The following is a 21,628-nucleotide window of genomic DNA, read 5'->3' as shown; positions in this document are numbered from 1 at the left end:
AAGAGATACTCTGTCCTTATGGAAGATTAGATACGGGTTCTTGATGCATAAGGCTTGTAAGTCAGATATCAATCTGGCTGATGTGATTGCTACCAAAAACAGAGATTTCCATGACAGGAATTTAAGATCACATGTCACAGCAGGCTGAAAAGGGGGTAGAGAGAGAGAGACTGTAGTACCAGATACAGATTCTATGTCTCTACAGGTTGCCTGATAGGAGGTCTGCTATGGAAAACTCCCTTGAGAAAGGTCTTGCACAGGTGGGTGGAGATAAGAGGAACGCCATCCGAACCATTATGGAAATTGGAGATTGTTGCTAAATGGACTCGAATAGTAGAAGCTGATGCCCCATTGTCAAACAATTCTGAAAGGTACTAAAGTATAGCAGCTGTAGGAGTTGGAAAAGGATCTAGCATCCGATTATTAGACCAGCTGGCAAATCTTTTCCATTTCTCTCTGTAGAGTTTTCTGGTGGATGGTTTATGGGAGGCCAGAATAATATCACAGACAGGTGAGGAGAGGGTTTTCTGCCTAGTGAATAACAGAAGTGGAGAAACCAGGCTGTCAGCTTGAGAGTGGACAGATTTGGGGGAGTCAACCCTTGTGGGTGAGATGGTAGGTCCTGACAAGTGTCCAGGATCCAAGGAGGTTGTAATAGGTGAGGCCGGAGGAAAGGAAACCATACTTGTCTAGGTCAGAAAGGGGCAATGAGGATCACTTTGCATCTCAAACGAATTGCTTTCTTTAGAAATAAGGGTATCAGAGGTATCGGAGGATAAGCATAGAGGAGACCCGTGGGCCAATCGTGAGTCAAAGCATCTTTCATGATTCCCCGACTGGGGGAAAGAAGGCAAAGTAGCTGCTGCATTTTTTGTTTGAAAGGGGAAGCAAAAAGATCGCAGCAAGGCTGGCCCCAACGGCTGAAAATTTCTGCCATCACGATCGGGTTGAGAGACCACTCGTGTGGATGGAGGATGCATCTGCTCAGCCTGTCTGCAATCATGCTGGAGATCTCTCTGTGATATGCGTTGCTATCAGAAAGCAGTTGGAAGCTATCGCCCAATGCCAAATTCTTATGGCCTTGTGACATAGGGGGTAGGATTTGGTCCCTCCCTGTTTATGTACCAGATGACAGACATATTGTCGGACTGGACTGCAATCGCTCCCGACGGAAGGAGCGAATGAAGTGCCTGCAACGCTAACAGCACCACTCTTAACTCCAGGATGCTGATATGCAAACTGACCTCTAAGTTGGACCATGTGCCTTGGACTGTCTTTCCCTGGAAATGGCTCCCCCACCCTATCAGGGGAAGTGTCCATGGTCACTGTGGTGTTGGGTTGTGGAGTCTGGAAGGGGCGGCACCAATGATTTTCATCTGCTCTCATCCACCAAAGAAGATCTTGCTTGCAGGAATTGGTGATGAGGAGCTGTGAGTTGAGAGGATGGGGATTGGATACCCACTGGGACAAAAGGAGCCATTGTAACAGTCTCATATGTAATCTTGCCAGGGGAACAATTGGTATAGCTGCCACCATAGACCCCAGAGTCTGTAGAACTTCCCTTGCAGACACCTTCCTTCGACAGAGTATCACTCGTACTTGCAATCTTAACCTCTGAAGTCTGTGAGGAGGAAGAGAGACTTGGCTTGTTTGAGTACTGAATACTGCTAATATAAATTACAATTGCTGGGTTAGATGAAGATTGGATTTTTCCCAGTGTATGGTGATGCCTAGATATTCCACCAGTGCTAGAGTGTAGTGGAGGGCCATGACCAGTAGGTGCTTGGTGTGGGCGGAGAGGAGCCAATCATCTAGATATGGAAACACCTGGAATCCCTGAAGTCTCAGATGAGCTGTTACCACTGCTAGGCATTTCGTGAACACTCTGAGGGCCACTGAGAAACCGAATGGCAGGGCTCTGAATTGGTAATGATTGCCTGTCAGCCGGAAGTGAAGGAGACTCCTGGAGCACTTGTCTGTTTTGATGTGGTAATACGCATCCCAGAGGTCTATTGAGCACATCCACACACCCTCCCCAAGAACTGGGAGAATGGATTGTATCGTGACCATGCGGAATTTGGTCTGAACCACTGATTTGTTTAGTTGGGTGAGATCCAAAAGGGGTCTCCAGTCCCCGGTCTTTTTTGGCACCAAAAAGAATCTTGAGTAAAAAACGGATCCGCACTGGTCTGGGGGACTTGCTGGTTGACTCATTTTTGACACAGCTTTCTTATTTCTGAAGCTGCCTCTTCCCTTTGACTGGGTGGAACATTGGGAAGGCATTTTGGAAGTTTTGGGTAAGATAATAGAGAGATGTAATAGGCTCTGGAAATTATTTTCTGCACCCACTGATTGTTTGTAATAGAGTGCCAGGCAGCTTGGTGCAGAGAAAACTGAGCCCTGACTGCTTCCAGAGGAAAGCAATCAGACAGCATTTCAGAAGCGCTGATAAGGTCATCCGGATAATGAATCCCTGGAGTCCTGGTTAGGGGCGTCTTCCATTATTGGAACCCCTTCTGCCTCTAGGGGAATCCTCACCACGTGCACTGTGGAAAGGGCCTTAAGATTTTTTGTGCCATATCTTCCCACTTCTCTGGTTCCTGGAGAAAGAGCGTTGAGGTTTGGAAAAACGTAGGCCAATGGCAGGCAAGGTTTTTCTGTCCTGTTCGCACCTGGCTAATGTGTCCTTCACTTTAGAACTGAACAAAGTGGATGGTTCGATAGGGGCATTCAAGAAGGAAGACTTGAAGGAGTCCATGAGGTCACAAATGCGCATCCAGGCATGGCGTCTCATAACTACACCTGAACCTGCAGCTCTAGCCGCCCCTTCACTTGTGTGGGACAACAACCTCATGGATGAGTTGGAGATAGACTCTAGGGTAGCAAGCTGATAAGCAACTTTATCGCGTGCCCTGTCAGAGACTTGACCTGCGAGGGTTCCAAAGAGTTCAGAGATAAGATCCCTTTGGAGCCTCGTAATATGTGCCAAATAATTCAGAGACCTGACAGCAAAGGTCGCTGAGGCAAAGACTCACTTTCCTAATCTGTCCACTACCTGGGACTCTCTGTTGGGTGGATGGACAGTAGGACTTTCCTCAGCAAGGTCCTTTTTTGTGGTGGCCACCACCACCATAGCATCTACTGGTACGCCTCTAGACTAATGGGGCTGTTCCTTTAGTGGGGAAAGTATCTTGTCCAGTCTCCAGGGAATGGACTCAATGGTATCAGGGTTCTTCCATGCCCACTGCACGATAAGCTGGACTAACTCATCGGCAGGTGGGGTCACCCAAGAAGGAGAGGGTTGAGAGCGGAAGGCCTGCAGGAATACAGACTCCTCCAAGGAAGAACTGGAGGGTTTCCAGTCACCACTCTGCCTCAAAATTTCCAGGATGTCTCCAAAGGAGACACCATCAGAGGGTGACCATGGAGACCCTTCCCCATCATCATAATCAATATCCTCAGTGAGGGACTCCTCCGGGGAGTCCATGTGTTTCCTCTTACACACCCTCTTCTGAGGGGGTTCTTCAGTGGGAGCATCTGATGAAGACTCAGAAGGGAGATTACCCTGTACAGGGGTTTCCTGAGACTTGTGCTCTCGGTGTCCTGGGGAGGTGGCCCATGACAGCTGCAGCTCAGAGGGAGCAGGGGAAAGGTCCGATATAGGAGAAGTGCTTCCCGAAGCAAGCACCCACTCCAACACCTGGAAAGCAGGCCTGCCTGAAGAGGAATGGGAGCCCGGAACCGAGGAAGACAATCTCGGAACCGGGTCACACCCCACTCCGCGTGGCCCGCTCCCAGGGACGGAGCCTCAATCAAAACCAGGGCAAGTGTTGCCCCCAGATCTGAAGATGGACCTGATGAAAAACCTGGAGCCGAGGGTTCCACCCCCCAAGCATGAGATTGAGGAAGGGATGATTCCGAAGGAACCGAAACCCAAAGGGGCCTCAGAGAAGGTCACTGTTGGCGCCAAGGAAAGGATTCCCCCCAAAGATGTCGGAGCTATGGGCCTTGGAACCGAAGGGTCCAAGGGAGGAGAATACGTGGGAGTTGAGGGGGCAATAGACCCAAAACCCAGAGTGGGATGGGTTTTAGGAAAATTTATAATCCCTCTGGAGTCAACAGCTGATCGAACAGGTGCATCACATCCAATTCAGATAGACTCCTGGTGGACCTTACCGACACTCCTGAGGGGGAGTCAGGTTGGTCCAAAAAAGGGCTAAAGGCTTGTCCTGAAAACAGATCCAAACATGGGGAGTACTGGGTCCATGGTGTAGGTAAAGTTGGCACCGAAGATTCCAGCTTTGAGACAGGCAAAAGAGGGACTATCGTTGCTGAGAAAAGACTTGGAGGTGAGGGGATAGCTGGAGTGGAAGTCATTATCGGCTCCGAAGAAGTAGTCAGTACCAACCTCGGAGCAGACATGGGCGACGTTGGTGCCGAGGTAATAGCAGGCAATAAGGCTGCAGCCGACATCACACTTGGAACCATAGAAGTCAGTGCCGAGGGTGGCGCTGACATGGAAGTCATATTAATATCTACAGAGACCACTGCAGCTGAACTCGGAACCAAGGAGGTCAGAGCCGAGGAGGCGATCTTGTGCTCCGTGGAAGACTTGTGGGCCTTATGCTTATAAGGCTTGTCCTTATCACCAGCCGGTGAAGAGGGGTCAGAATGAGGACGTTTCTTGTCCTTTGATGGAGTTGGGACCTCTGATGCAGAAAGAGCCTCAGAAAAAGGTGAAGAAAGCAGGCCTTTCAAAATAAGTTTATTTTTTCTTTCATTCAGCATCTGTTGACTGAAACTGAGACAAATCTGACAGGGAGGCTTCACAGATAAGTGGGAAACCCCCAGACAATAGACACAATCATCATGTAAGTCACTGTTGGGGAGTTTACCATTGCAGGAAATGCAATGCTTGAACCCTGAAGTCCCTTTCTTTTCAGACATATCCAAAAAATCAATCCAACAATCCAAAAAAGAGAAAGAGAAAGAGAAAAGAAGAAGAGGAAATACCAACAACTGTATTAAGGATACCACGAGGGTAAAGAAGGGTGTTTACCAACAATGGTAAGAGAAGGATATCCGTGGGTAGAGCTGGTTAAAGATATAAAAGAGTTTTAGGAGAAAAAAACTTACAAAATACAGTAAATTTTAAAAAATACAACACTTAGCTGGAGAGCTCGGTGAAACGCTGCTATATGGCTGTGGGGCAAACGAGATCTGGGGTAACTGGGAGAAGGGCATTGTGGATAGCAGCTTAGCTCGAGAGTTTTTGGAGTACATGAGCTTGGTATTAGGCTGACTCGAACCCATCAGTGATGAATAGGACGAAGATTAATAACTTCACATCAGTTGTTTGAAATACTACATGTCTGTATGTGGACAATTAGAGACTGACCTATGCACTTCTATACTGGTAACCAACAAGTCAAATAACAGCATGCTGAGCTTGTATTTTGTTTCTCTCTCATCACCAGTTAGTACCTTGCAGGTATGTGCAGGGAGTACCCAGTCATGTACCTCGGGGAGATACTGATTCTCAAGCTATGGTGGAAGCAGAGAAAGGTTTCTTTCCCATGTGACCAGTCCTCCTGTATTCCTTCCCCATTCTCAGATTAATTAAATGGTTTGAAATCATTGGTCTCTCCTGCACAGACCTTGAAACTGTTGAATAGGCTGATGGGTACTCAACAGTTAACCCATTAAATATGAAATCACACTGACATGATCAAATGTATGTACAAAACATGAAAATGTTTAAAACTATGGCACATTTGTAGAGTTAAACATTTTATAATACATCTTATACAGAGCTATGGAAACAAAAATGTGTGTGTGTGTGTGTGTGTGTGTGTGTGTGTGTGTGTGTGTGTGTGTGTGTGTGTGTGTGTGTGTGTGTGTGTGTGTGTGTGTGTGTGTGTGTTTGTGGGGCATGCATAACATCTAGTGCTGTAAGGATATGAAAGAATTTTCTTGGTAAGTGCCAAGTGGTCATCCATTGCTGAGCTATATGATCATCCCTTTGTGTACTGTACAGTTAATTCTGTGTTTCAGGCCATCCAACTTTTTTTTCAGAAACACATCTTTGTTTGAACTAGTATTTGCATTTCTTTATAGTTATCAGGCAGTACTAAAGTACTATCATTAGAGTTCTCAAATAATTTTATGATGTATGAGCTAAGGCTGATAAAGTAAAAAGACTTAAAAAGCGATCTGCATCTATGCCTAGAAAACTGCATTTGTATAGAATGTTTAAGTTTTTTCAACAGCACTGAATATCACACTGAAAAGCATTTATATACTACTACAACTTCCTCTCCATCCTTCACCTTCTCACTAGTCTCTCCAATACATCGCACTCTCCCGCTATTCACACAACCTCTACATATGCCAGACACATCTCCCTCCCCACAACCTATATATCTCCCCATCTTTACAATTATAATAACTCTCTTCTTTTTTCACAGAAAACTCATTCCTGACAAGAGAAACTGTCCCCATTCTAGACAATCCCAATCTTACATCCCTCCTTGACCTTAAAACGAACACAAAGCATTCTAAATTCAATTTCTCCCACCTTCTTCAACTTATCACTATCTTTCTTTCTGATGACATTCATCCCAACCCTGGACCCTCAGCCAGTCAACCTACGAACTCACCCTTACCACTGCCTCCCCCCCATAAATCTCTTCTCTTTGCTACATGGAATGCCCACAGTTTATGTAACAAACTACCTAATTTCCATGCCTGGCTTCTCCACAACCACTGTGACATTCTCTCTAGCTCCGAAACATGACTAAAACCTCATATAAAAGACCCTGAAATCACTCCTCCCAATTACAGCATCACAAGAAATGACAGAACTCATAAGAAAGGTGGTGGAGTAGCTCTTCTTTATTCTTCCTCCCTATTAGTGACACCTTGTACTATGCCCACACCCCAATTTGCTACTGCCAAGCTAACCCTTGCCCTCCAAAAGATAAATACCCACAAAAACATAAGCATAGCTGCTCTATACATCCCACCCAGTGACAATATCCCTATTCTAGAGGAAATCCTCTCCTGGTTCTCATCTAATATAAGCAATGAAACAATAATCCTAGGCAACGTTAATATCAATTGGACTACTATACAATCTCCCACAACCTCCCAGAATCTAAACCTATATAATTTCACCGAACTTATCAAATCACCGACTAGACCCACTAAAGACAGCCCTTCCGGAGCACTCTGGACTGGATACTAGTTTCTCACCCCCACATTATCTCTGACAGTGGTACCCTACCTGACTCTCTTAGTGATGATCTCCCCATCTTCATTCGACGTTCACCCTCCTCCCTTTATCTATGTCATAACTACATCCCTACTCGCTCTCTGAAAAAATTCAACCTTCAAATCTTCTCTGAGTCTCTAAAACACATAAACTGGAACCCTCTAAAAACCATCCCTCTGGATAATGCTGTTACCTACTTCAATACTACATTCATTAACCTGCTAAACAGCTTTGCTCCCCTTAGAACTTAAACAGTTAAATGCAAAACTGTCCCCTGGATAACCAAAGAAACTATAACTCTTATGCATCTCCAAGACAAATCATAGAAATATTACCAGAATAATAAAACTCCTACCTCCCTGACCAAATATAAGCAACTTCGTAAGAAAGTCAAGAAACACATTGCCGCTAACTGTTAATTCTATTACTCCATACTTCAAAATAACCATAAAACTAACTCCGAAATGTTCTGGAATAGTTTCTCGACCCTCCTCCATCCTGATAAAAAAGACACCCCCCTGCCCAGATCCTAACACCTCTGATCTTTCCTTGGCTACCCAATTTAACTCCTTTTTTACAGACTCAATAGCCAAGCTCTCCACATCATTTCCAAACAATGTACTTGCCTCCACCCCACCTATCTCTCCCAATTCATCCTCCTCAAACATGAAAATTTCTCACCTTGCCCCTTTCACTATCAAACCCATTCCTGTCCCCACCATAAAAAAACTCCTACAAAAATTGAAACCATGTTCAAATGCCCCTGATGACCTTCCATCTAACTTCCTCAAGTTAGCTGCTGATGGCATAGCCTTTCCCATCTCCATCCTAATAAATCAGTCAGTTCAAAAATCATGTACATCTACTCTGGAAAAAAGCCTTTATTACTCCCTAACATTAATATCTCTAATTTCCACCGAATTGCCATCTTATTCCCTATCTCTAAAATTCTCAAAATGTATTCACCTACAACTCCAACCCTACCTCTTAGACAACCATCTGCTAACCCCCACACACCAAAGATTTAGACCTGGACACAGTACCACCACTGCTCTCCTCTCCTTCCCTGAAACTGTCAATAACGCACACGACTCCCGCAATATCATATCAACCCTCTTTCTAGACTTATCAAAGACCTTTGATACCATTTTGCACAATCTCCTCTTGTCCAAATTCTTTCATCTCAATCTATCCAACTCCTCTATCAACTGGTTCTCCAGTTAGCACTCTGATAGGCAACAAGCCATCAAGAGGAAAAAATTGCACATTCTCCTTCCTTAATACTCAAACAGGTATATCTCAGGGTTCTATATTAGGTTATCTACTATGTAACATATTCATATATGACTTCCATCAATGTATTCCAAATGCTAAACTTGTCCATTAGGCGGATGACTCTACGATCAACTGCTCTGCCGAATCCCATCCCAAGCTCTTGAAACTAACTCAAGAAGCCTTCTCTGCTATCGAGTACTGGATGTTAAATAATAACCTAGCACTCAACGCATCTAAATCCAAAATCATGATATTTACCCCTTCAAAAAGTACCAAAATAGACAAGAACTCCTACTCCATAACTAGCCAAAACAAGACCCCTAGAGAAAGCATCCCCCATGCAAAGCTTCTATGTGTCCTTATTGATGAACGATTAAAATTTTATATTCATCTGTACAGAAATATAAAGAAAACCCACAAAAAGCTAGGTATGCTCTATCACTGTAACCATTCTCTTACTCCTTCAATCAAGCATGTCCTCTCATTCCCTCCCTCTTGTATGGTGCCCCCCTTCTTACTAATCTTCAAAGCTCTATAAAGACAAAACTATCCTCCTGCTATAATAAAATGTCAAAATTTGCTACCAGATCCATATCCTCCTCTCACCACTGCAACACCCTCCACAAATTAAGTTAAGTTGGTTAGAACTACCTAACTATCTCTCCTACATCCAACTAACTAATGCACATAAACTCATCTTCAAACCCTTTCTCTGCCCCTCTCTAACCTCTCTCTAACCTCTGCTCTCAAAATGTATCAATCTGATAGACTACTCAGGTCTAACAACCTGCTTGAAGTGTACAAACCAGCACGCACTCCAAGCAAACTTCTATTATCTTTCTCTCTAGCATGCCTATGCAATTCCCTTCCACTACATATTCGTACCACCAACAACCACTCCACCTTTAAGACCTTGCTCCATTCCCACCTCTCTTCTGACTGGGAATACTCCTGCTTTCACCCATATCTTCCTTTCCTCCTTTTTCTCTCAACTTCAGTTCTAATACTGATCTCCACTATTTCTCTTTTATATGTTATTTACTCCCTACTATTTCTGACAAACTCTTACACTTCTACAACTTACAACCCTGTATACCTTCCCTCTCTAAAATTCGAATCATGGCTTATAGAGGCACAGGCCTCTACTGTGTCACACCATTTGTAATTTACTTGCTTTATGAATTCTGCTTTTGGATGTTCAGACAGGGCATGTATCACCACAATCCTTGTTTTTATATATTGATTTTACATTAATCTTTTTATATATGTTTATTTACTTTTAATGCATGAAACCGCGGTGGTACAGTGGTTGCGTTGTTGCCTCACAGCAAGAGGTTCTCCCGTTCGATACTCAGCTAGTGTGCGGGGAATGCCTTCTGTGTGGAGTCTGCATGTCCTCCCCGTGGTCAAGTGGCCTCCGAAAGACATGCGTGAATGGGTGTGCCTTCGCTGAAGGTTGGGCATTGGGCTGGCAACTCGGCACCATAAAAAAAAAAAAAATCTACTGCCAATCATTAGCGGACCGGAGTTCCGCTGTGGTGACCCCTTACCAGGAAAAGCCGAAAAGACAAACAAACTTTTATTGCATGCTGTTAAAAAAATACTGTATAACAACTTGTGTGTATAAGTTAATTTTTAGCTGTTTAATTGTATAATACATGGAGCTTTTCTCCCCAGACCTCCATTGAAAATGGGCTCTTTTCGGCTCAATGGACTATCCCGGTAATCAAACTGTAAATAAATAAATAAATATTTTATTAAGTATGCATTATTAGTCAAACTAAAGAAACCATGTGTCATGCCCTCTAATTAAAAACATTTTTATGTTGCTTCTCTAAGTACACAATTACAGAGGTCACAAAATATCACACTTTACCTTCAGGCCCAAGGTCTCAGATATTTTCAGATGATGCATCATCTTCCAGTGTCTGAACCTTTTTTTTTCTTGTACACTTTAGCAAGCAAACATGCAGCAATGTCACTGTAATCTAAGCAGAAATGAATCTCGTCTATGTGGCATCCTGTCAGTATCCCAAGTACAATGACCTGATATAAAGGCACCACTCCTATTTGTCAAGAAGGCTGGCTGACTGACATTCCACCCACCTACTACAAAAATGTCAGCCATCTTTGTATGCTCTATGTTTCATTCTCTGTATGGGCCTTTTATGAATCACATTCCCTATCAAGCCTGTCACCAGTAAAGAAGATGGGAGCTTTGCCTTTGTATTAAAGAGCTGGCAATAGAGTCAGACAGCAAACTTTTATGAGGAAAATGATATTTGAAAATTAGGAATCATTAACAATACATTTTTAAATGAACAGAAGCTTATGGTACCACCTGTGTCTGTGTCTCACCTCTCCAACAAGAAACTGCAAAGAAAACAGGAAATACTTCTTTAACATGTCAATTTTCTTTGGTTGATTGAAGGTCAACAGTGAATGCTTCAGCACAGACAAGGACTGAAAAACAAAACAATGATTACTATATTCTGCCCACTAATACTGTGCAAAATCACAAATGTGTGCATATTCTTATTAGCAGTGAGGTCAGAACGTACAAAAACTTGCAGTAAAAACTCTCACCAGACAGCAAATCTACAATTATAAATAAATACATTTGTTTTAACACATTTTACATCACTGTATTTCAGGGATATTTCATTTACCATGATGTCTAATACACATACCTTTCATCTTACCATCCTTAAGACCACATTGCCCTGAAGCTTTGTGCATCATAATATTCATTATAATTCTCTGTTGGCCCCTTTAGGATTGTTTTAAATTTTATACTGGATCATTAAGTCCCATTGTTTTAAGGTAGCCATATTCTTTATGCTGAATAAATGAAGGTCTTTGTCTCTCACTCTGCTAATTAAAGCGCAAACCTTTCAGTTTGTTGCTATTTTGGAATGTTTCGGCAGCAGCACACTCCTCATTTAGGTGTAGCATGTGATGCTAAATAACTGTTTACCGGTCATGAGAAATTCACCAGCCATATCAGAAACAATGGTCTGTATCAACCTTAGTAAGACTGCCATTGCATTCTAAACCAGTCCCTACTTTAAATCCCAGTGCAACCTTGTCAGCCTAATGAAAGGTTAACATTCTACTCCAACAATTGTCCAGCTTGGTTTCCCTCTTGAGCTGAAGTCAAAGTCACAGCACTAGTATTAACACTTCACAGGTCCTAGACCCTTGCTTCTGTGATTTTGAGTTATTTCAAAATCTACCATTAAGCAGAGAGTTACTCTAACAACTGCTATTGTACTGCATCCTGCAGCCAAGGTTTAAGCTTCTCAGTCTTCCTCTACAAAACCATGTGAGCGTAAGTATGCCACATAAATATACAGTGCTCCTGGGTCAGCCATGAAGGGCAGAATGTATAGAAAGTGGGTCTATATCAGAACAATGAAAGCACATATGTGTGACTACATAAAAGTCGATACATAATACCCGAAATCTGTAAATAGTGAACGGCCACATGATCAAATTTTTTCCTAGTGAAAAAATGTACGTGGCCGTTCGGAAAAAAAAAATTAAAAATATTATCAGGTGGGGGGCTTCGCCCCCCACACAGCCCACCCCCCAACTAAATAACTCCGAGATTGCACTATAGCGAAGGAAAGGGCAACCCCGTGTAGTTGGCCAACTACCTCCTTGCCCTGTGACATATTCATCGAAACGCTTAAATGCGGTTCAATGAATATGTGTCACTCTTTACGTGTTTGCTCAAAAGCAGTTTCGTGCTTCTAATATAGACCATAGTAAGTAACCTTACATGACAAAAAAAAGACAAATACAAGAAAAAGATAATGCAAGTTTTTTTTCCACTGTATACACTGACTGCGTAACCATAGAGTACATCAAACATATGTTTATTCGAAAGGTGCTACGGATCACATTATCTTGAAAGTAAAGCTAAAGAGGTAAAATGCTTAGGCAACAACAAAGTAAATCAGAACCATATCTCTTATCAGTATGAGGTATTGCTGACATACCATGAAAATGATTTACAGTTTGTGTTTTTCTCTGGATCTATGTAACTGCTGAATATTCAAAACTACATGCTAACTAGAAATCACAAGTGAGAAAGCATGACATTTCTAAGCACACTTTTCCTTTTTAAAATTTTGACAGGTTACCATTAATTGGTACTATGCATTTTATAGTACTGAGAACAACAGTATACTATTGCCTGTTTTGGCTTGGTTTGCCACATTTTATATGACCAAAGTGGGACATTTTCATGCAAATATGTAATTTTGCAGAACACACCATATCCACAGCCAGTGAAAAGGTCAGAACTTCACTTTATTGCCAAAAATATAGTCCAGTTTCACAAAATTTCAGTTCTTTCTTTGTTTTGGTTCATACACAGTGAGATGTTTCAGATAAGAAATAAATATTTTAAGCAACTATTAGTGGAAACATAGGAAATATTTTTGTGTCAAAATCTTGGGACATTAGCCAATTTTCATGTTTTTCCCCTGGCTGTAACCACCCATATAGGGACTGTCCTGCTTAAAGAGGAACATGTGGTAACCCTAGTTTTGGCAACAGTTTCATCACTTTTTTGTGCTCTCAGGAATGAGCTTTGCCTGTATTTTAATCAGGCTATGAAAAATTCATCACTTTTTTGTGCTCTCAGGAATGAGCTTTGCCTGTGTTTTAATCAGGCTATGAAAAATTCATCACTTTTTTGTGCTCTCAGGAATGAGCTTTGCCTGTGTTTTAATCAGGCTATGAAAAATCCTCATTATCTTGCCTCATGCAGCTTAAGTAGGACTTGATGGGAACTAACATTTCTACTGGAACACTCTTCAGCAATTTTTGGATCCTTTGGTTTACATCTCTCCATGGTATAATAGGATTTAAGACACAAGGATTAAAACACAGTATGATTTATACCTTTATAGACTATGCTGTCTGACCACCGGCACATCTCCACATGTGCCTACAAGTAATATTCAGCTGCCACACTGCTGTTTTTGAAGGGGACACAACACAAACAGGTTAAGTAACCTACACTTGGAAACAGGGCCAGCCTGACATAAACTGGTGCCCTAGGTGAAAAGGCTCCATAGTGGGCCCCTACCCCACTGCTCATCCCATCCTCGTCTACTCATACCATCCAGATTACTTTTTTCCACTTATTTTTTTCTCACAGTTTGTCTTACTTTTCATTTTTTTATACAGGTATTCATTCATTCAGCATGTCCTACCAAAGCAACACTGTACTCTGATAAATGTGGATGAAATAATTGCATTAAGCCAGGGAGAAGCCATGGGAAATCTGGATGATCTGAGGTGTGCTTTACGTTTTATCTTTTTTTAAACAAACATTTTATCCACTGATTAAACAAAAACCCTGATCAAAGAAAGAAATATAGCCTTGCTCTTCAACTTTGTTTATTCCTGCATCCTTTTGGCATATCCTAACTGACCAAGACCACACTTTAACAACCGTATCGGAAATAACAGTGTTAAGCTGGGGCCTGGGTACTATTAGGTCCCCAGAAACTGAACATTTACTTATTTTCTGATCTGTGGCTGGCTCCATTTTATTTAGGTGGAAACTTCTGGTTAATAGCTCCTTCTGTTTTTATCTAATTGGCCTGAGGGTAAAAGTCTTGTATCTTGCTGCTGTTTAATTTCTACATTTTGTAAGATTCAGCTCTTTTATTCCAGAGCTCCCTTGGAGTTGGATTGCTTCTGTAACCATCTGGAAATACTAAGCTGATATAAGTATTTTTTGGCACTTGTTCTAACTGTTTTAGTGATATTTAATAATTCTGTGCTAAGTGTTGCACAGTTTGTGTGTGTTAAACACTTCTCTCGCTTAATGAACTGAACATTTACTTTTGTTCTGATCTCTGGCTGGCTCCTAGTGTTGTTGTGTTCTTATAACTCGGTGGCTTTTGCTTGCCCACCTCTTACTATAAATTTGATAATGTACACTCCTACTGAGTACAGTGAAATCATTTGCGAAGGCCCACCCCCTTAGCTTCTTAACCTTGAATTATCTTCTGTTTCCTCCCTTTCTACTTGACAGAAAAAATATACACTCTATCCAGCTGCTTTTACTGTATGTTATGGTATTTATACTGTCTTTTCCTACTTTATTATTTTATTTTACTTTTGCTGCTTGTTCTTAAAGGTGTTATGCTGCATTTACTACTGCTTATTGGCAGCCTGATTAAACTGAGAGCAGTATTCTACTAAATTGCTGCTTTATTTATACTGGGTTTTTTTTTGCTGTTTTGACTGTGATTTTATGCACTTTGAATTTCTAATATGTCTGCACTTTTAGCATAGGCTAGATTCAGTCTTACTGAATCTAAATGGTCTTGTATCACTTGAGCACTAAAACTAGCTCTTAACTGACATACTGAAATATCGGAGGCATCCGTTGCTTCCAACTAACTATAAGTGCCTGTTTTTGCTCTTATATTACACCTTTAATTTGTATTTGCATTCTACTGTCTGTTTGAATTGTTGGAACTGTTTTTGGCCACATTTTACTGCATACTGTATTAGTTTGGCTGTAGCATAGCCCAGTTCCAGGTTTGCTGTTTCTAGGTCTGTTTTGTACCTTCTGATCATCAAATTCAAGCCATATTTGTTGGAGAAGGCCCTTCCGCACCCTTGCGGGAGGAAAGTGCCATCTGAGTCGCATCTAATCAAGGGTGATTGGACTAGTGCTCAGAGAGTGTGTCCTTACTGGCTGGTTTGAGTTAAAAGGGTTATTTCTTGTTTTAGTTAAGCCCCACATCTGTGCTTGCTTGTGTGTAGCACACCATCATGCACTGCCACGTAGCAGGAGTTACCACTGGTGGTTATAGTCGCATATATTTTGCTTGGTAAATTTTCACTTACCACTTTGCTTATGGTCCTCCAGAGGTTTTTTGTGGCCCTCCTGTACTGTCATTTAGAACACTAAGCCTGGCCTCAGAGGCAGCAACACACCTCTAACCCACTACCCATTCTTAAGTGTGACCTCTCTTCCTGACCATATAAATTTACCTAACACCATGGACGTACAATTTCCCACAGTTTCTCCAGCCAGCTTGGTTGACAAGGGCATCCGGAGAGAGGGTAGCAACTGCCTCATGTTCACTGACAACTAGTCCTAGTCCACACAAACTCAACATGTGAGAGATGTAGCTATATTAAGAACCTTGAATCTCACACACCAGTCAGTACATATGACAATGAGTGGGTTGTCAGCATGCACATCTCTCCTACTCCACCCAAACCCACATCAGACACACTTATATATGTGGAGGGCCTCACCAGAAACATACCTAAACACAAGAGACTTCCCAAATACAAACACATGCACGCTACACATAATACCTCCTCTGCAGAACATAATACACATAAAAGCTCACACACCAGTGTCTCGCCTGTTGAGCCCTTAAGGCTAAACACAAAACCAAATATATTAGTCATATGTAATTCCATTGTGAGACACACAGATTTTCCTCTCACCAGGCTGGATAAGGAAAAGGTCATGGCCAACTGTCTGTCAGATGCCAGGATCCGTCATATCACACAAGTGCTCAAGTCTGTCAACAACAGATACTGTTATCACTCCATCATAGTCCATGTTGGTGTGAATGACTTGAGACGTACCTCTCTGGATTACATGAAAAGAGACATGACTGAGCTCTTGGACAATGTTTCTCACGCTAGTATGTCCCTAGCCTTAAGAAGAAATTTACCTTCACCTAGGATGATGCCTCAATACAAACAGAAAATGACTGACTTCAACAATTGGCTTAGTTTTTGATGTTATTCAAAGGGGATACAGTATCTGTCAGCCTGAGAAGACATGATCGATAGACCTTGATGCTTTGCCAGAGATGGTCTTCATCTGTCCCCATGGGATTTTGGCTACTGGCTAAGGCTCTTGCCACCCCATAGTGCCTTTTATAGGTAGTGTTTCAAGGACAAAATTCCTGATGTAAAACTCCATCTAAAAACAACCTCAGGGTTATGCTGCTAAACACTAGGAGTCTTAACATGAAACTGCACTCACTGGAAGAAGTCCACACCTTGGAAGACATAGACATTTGTGCAGTCATGGAGACCTGGTTCAAAAATGTGAACAGCACCCCAGCCATATCGGGCCGCACCCCCTGACCACAAACTGAAGGCATGAAAACTAAAGGAGGCAATGAATCAAAATTCAATAAAGACACCTTCAGATAGGTTAAACAGTATGATTCCCTGGAGACAGTTCAGGTGCAATTAACTATTAGTAGGACAACTATTCAAGTCATTGCCAGCTACAGGACTCCCTCGATGATCCAGGACACCCACTATGCCTATTTGGATCTACTTCAGTCTATGAAGATACATCCAAACACCTTGGTTTTGGATGTCTTTAACTATCCAGCCACTGAATGGGTAAATTACTCTTGTTCTAACTTACTTGCCCAAAGGTTCCTCGACTTCATTAACTCCAATGCTCTAGACCAGCTGAATGACACCACCACAAGGGGTGTTAACATTCTGGATCTGGTGCTTATCAATATGGGGACCACTGTAGCAACCCCACTGTGAGGTCTTTCCTAGTGAGATCTGACCACAAATCAATCTCATTCAAAGTAACTATCACACCAGCCCCCCCCCCGCCCCAGCCCCCAGCAGCAGCTAAACTAAAAAAATGTCTCCAAAGCAGATTATAACCTCTTACAGGATGGTATAAATAGCTTCACTGCACCTCCCCCCTCAGATGGAACTGGAAACTTTGCCAGGTTCTACACAAGTGCTTTATACAAACACCTGTATAACTGCATTGACTTGGCTGTACCTGATAGGACCAAAAACAAGCTCCTCAAGGAAGAGCAAACCTGCCTAGTGGACAACTGCCATTAACAGGCTTTACAATAAGAGGAAGAAATTGCTGTCTAAGAATAAGAAAGAGTGAGCCCTAAACTGGAAACACTCCCTCCTCTGCTTAAACAAGCAAATAAGACTTTCTGCAAAGTCCTCCAAAGCTACCTATGAATCTAAATTAGCTTCCTCAACTAAGGACAACCATACGGCTTTCTTTAGTTACATCTATTACCTAAAAAGGAAAGGCCCAGACTTGGGCCGAACTGGTAGTTAATGATACCACATATACTGAGGCTGTGGACATTGCTAACCTGTTATACTGAAGCTGTGGACATTGTTAACCTGTTAGCCAACAGGTTCTGTGAAACTTTCACTCCCCTGTCCCTGTCACATGTACCCCATGACATCCCTACCACCTGTCCTCTACCTTGTATCTCTAAAGAGCATATCCTGAACATCTTCTCTAACGTCAAAAACACAGCATCTATAGGACTGCATCCTACATGGGCTCAAACAAGAATTAGCAACACCATTGAGAACTCTTTTCAATCATAGTCTAAGCACTGGCTTCATCCCATCAGAATGGAAAAAGGCCACCATTATCCCCTTGCACAAAGGTGGTGCTTCCACTGATCCCAGGAACTACACACCTATTAGCTTGACTAGCCTTATCTGCAAGGCCATGGAGCATATCATCATGGACCTTATCAACAAAGATATAGGTAATCTCCAAACACTTGACCCTACTCAATTTGGATTTGTCAAAGGGAGATCATGCCTGTTAAACCTGATGGACTTCTTTGAGACAGTCACCAATGACCTTGACAAGGGGAAATCTGTGCATACAGCCTACCTAGACTTATCCAAGGATTTTGACACTATCCCCCACTCAGGCATCATTGATAAACTAACCCAGCAAAGTATCGACCCTTGTATCATTAGATGGGTCACTAATTGGCTCATGGATTGGACCTATACAGTCAAAATAGGGGAATCCACTTCCAGAAGCAGGCCTGTAACCAGTGGTGTTCCACAGGGTTCAGTCTTGGGACCTCTACTGTTTGGAATCTATTTCTCAGAAGTACAAGCTAAAACTAAAGGTTTGTGGCTGACAAAGTTTGCTAATGACTACAAACTGGGAATGGTCACAGAATCTCCAAGCGATGTTAACAACTTACAAGAGGGTCTTACATAAACAAATGATTGCTATCAAAGTCATGGCATTAAACTCAATGCAAAAAAATGTGTTATCATCCCTTTCAGAAAGAGCGATGTCCCTGCTACCTACCACATCAATAGCTACACCCTCAATATGCACTCAATGGTGAGAGATCTGGGCACACAGGTTGACAGCAACCTTATCTTTGATCACCATGTCTCCATAGTGGTAATAAGGGCATTCTATATTGCTCAGTCATAAGTAAGGACATTGCCTCTCGAAAAAAAAGACGTTATAACCTCCCTGTACTATTCCCTCATCAGGCCAATAGTTGAGTACAATGCCCCTTTTGTTATGTATCTTTCCAAGCACCTGCAGCAATTGGAGAGACCATAAAGGTTCCTCACAAGGAAAATTCAAGGTCTTCAGCATCTGTCTTATGTGAATCGCCTGAAATCACTGTTACTTTATTCTGTTTCCTACAGACTACTCAGAGGAGATCTTTGCTTTGAATATAAGACAATCTTTGACCCTGCTTTACTGGAAATGCTGCATATTCATAAGTCAAAAGGTCCATGGGTTACTCGCTCTAAATGCCTTAACTTGGTATGTGACATTAATAGAACCTGCTGGAAGGACAGGTTTGCCTCCCAGAGATTAACACACCTTTGGAATAGACTGCTGCTTCATGTCAAGGAGAGCACCTCATTGGCCCTCTTCAAACAGAATCTGGATGATTGGATGGGTAACCATAAATTCACCCTGGGGGGTTCCATCTGTGTCCCTCTTGGACAGGAGTGATAGGTGCTGATTGTGGAAATAAGGGTAAAACTTGGTTAGGCTTGAAAGGGCCCTAGGGTCATTAGCCTAGTAACCTCCTATGATCCTATGAAAACCACCCTGTAATAACTAAATTAAGCTGGGGGGGGTTGTGGATGCTAGGCACCCAGAAGCCACGGGATTATAGCTACCCTGAGGTGCATTTTAAAGCTTTTATTACAGCCTTTTGATCCAATTAAAGCCTGAACAAAATTTATGCATACACTAAATAAATTCATTCTTACTTTTTAATTTTCAGAAGAAATATGCTGTATCTAAGTTTTCATGCTCAAAGCTGACCAAACACCAGTTCACAATAAACTGAAAAGAAAAACACTTGTGAGGACATATATATCATATCTAGACATAGTACATGCCCCCCCACTCCCACCTCAAAACAGGTAGTGACTTTCTGTGTGCCCCCTTTGGTGTCAAATTGGCATTAAAATAAAGGCACAAATGTCCACGGACATACTTCAAGCTGCAGCTGTCATATTTATATACAGCATGCTTTCTCACCTCCTTCTCCCAAAAGATAGCCACCTTTTGTGTAATGTTAGAATTTCAAACTGGGATGAAATTGTAAGAAAACAAATCAAACATGACATACTTGCTGAGAAATGTATACAAATAGCATGCTTATTTACTCTCTCCATCAAATGATAATCACCTGTATATACATAAAATGTTTGATTATTAGTTCTACAGACAGTACAGTGCTCCTATACAAGCTATAGTGACCCTTCATGTACCCCTCTGAAGTTTGTAAGGAAACTTAAAGAAATCATGACCACACTGTCCCCAACCCAATACAAGAAACAGTGACATCTGAGGTTTGGGAGGAATGTTAAAGAAATGATGTCACAAGCCCCCACGCAAGTATGGCAACCTTCTGTATATAACAAGAAGCAGGACTAGTTTTAAACTAGATGAGGTTCAGGGCAAAGGCGATTGCTAACCCATGTCAAAATCTACTTATACAGCCTTGGTGTGTGGTGGCCACTAACATCTCAAAGTTCTGAAGGTCTGGGTATTTTATGAAACATTTATACCTTATTGTTTCGGGAGGTGAATGTGAAGCTGAGCAAGTGACAACAAGGTCAGTTACCTTAATCCAGACAACCCCCACCAATAGTTATAGCCACTTCTATGTACAATTCATACATCTGAGTGTGATACAATAGGATGACAATGTAATGCATTTCACCTTTATACCAAAACAGTTCCCACATATTAAAATATTGGATATTGCTTCACACAATCACGTTAGTCCTGCAAAGCCAAAATAATAAACAAACAGCAGCAGCAAGCAGATAGCAATTTTCTTCCACAAAAGACAGCCACAATAATTATATCTACTCTGTCTGTGAATATCAGGTGTCCAATTAAGTAGCCCATCTAACTTCTCACTGAAGCACATTAGTCTAAGTCAGATAGTGACTGTTTAAACTAAGCAAAGACAAGAAGGTAAGTTACTTTCATCCAGTCAGCTCCACCTCCATCCAGCAGTTAACAGCCACAACGTCCGATGGCTATGAACTATTCCAATGATTATGTAAGATTCTGATGACTGTGTAATATTCTGATGACTGTGTAATATTATTTCACTTCCACAGTTCACACAATTTGCCACACATTAAAGTATTCCAATCCAAGTAGCCCCACACAAATCACAGAGATTGTCCAAAATATCTTGTTGTTCACTGCCGACATTACTGTAAAAACAGTAATGCTACTTATATCACCACATTATTCCCCTCATCCCAACTGCCCACAAATATCAAACATTCAGAAATATTGCCAAAAATATCTGGTTGGTCCTGCTACCATTATTGTAAAAAAGAGTAATATTTCTCACTGTGCCATTCCCCACATTCCAACTATCTACACAAATCACAAATCCAGAAATATTGCCCAATATATCTCATTGATCACTTCCAACATTTTTGTAAAACAAAGCAATAACACATCTCACTGTGCCATTCCTCTCATCACAACTGCACACACAAAACTCAAGACCAGAAATATTGCCCAAAACATCTGGTTGATCATTGCCAGCATTATAGTAAAAAAGGGTAATAATACTTCCCACCATGCCATTCCCCTCATCTCAACACAAAAACAAAAAGTCAGAAATCTTGTCCAAAATACGTGGTCGATCACTGCCAGCATTGTAAAAACAGGAATAACAGTTATGTCATCTTACCACTCCCCTCATCCCAACTGCACACACAAACCACAAAGTCAGAAAA

At 41.9% G+C, this 21,628-nt stretch overlaps 1 protein-coding gene across 1 annotated transcript in view; it reads right to left on the bottom strand.

Moving 5' to 3' along the window:
* Window positions 1-21,628, bottom strand: part of LOC122794922 (probable ATP-dependent RNA helicase DDX60) — a 2,165,155-nt gene that overhangs the window by 599,591 nt on the left and 1,543,936 nt on the right. Inside the window, exon 33 of the mRNA XM_044063515.1 lies at window positions 10,907-11,011. Coding sequence (XP_043919450.1) covers window positions 10,907-11,011 — 105 coding nt within the window. The remainder of the gene's footprint in view (window positions 1-10,906; window positions 11,012-21,628) is intronic.

The sequence above is a fragment of the Protopterus annectens genome, chromosome 2.part1 (assembly GCF_019279795.1).
Source record: "Protopterus annectens isolate FY-2018-M chromosome 2.part1, PAN1.0, whole genome shotgun sequence".
Classification (NCBI taxonomy): domain Eukaryota; kingdom Metazoa; phylum Chordata; order Ceratodontiformes; family Protopteridae; genus Protopterus; species Protopterus annectens.
This window is presented reverse-complemented; position numbering and strand designations above follow the sequence as displayed.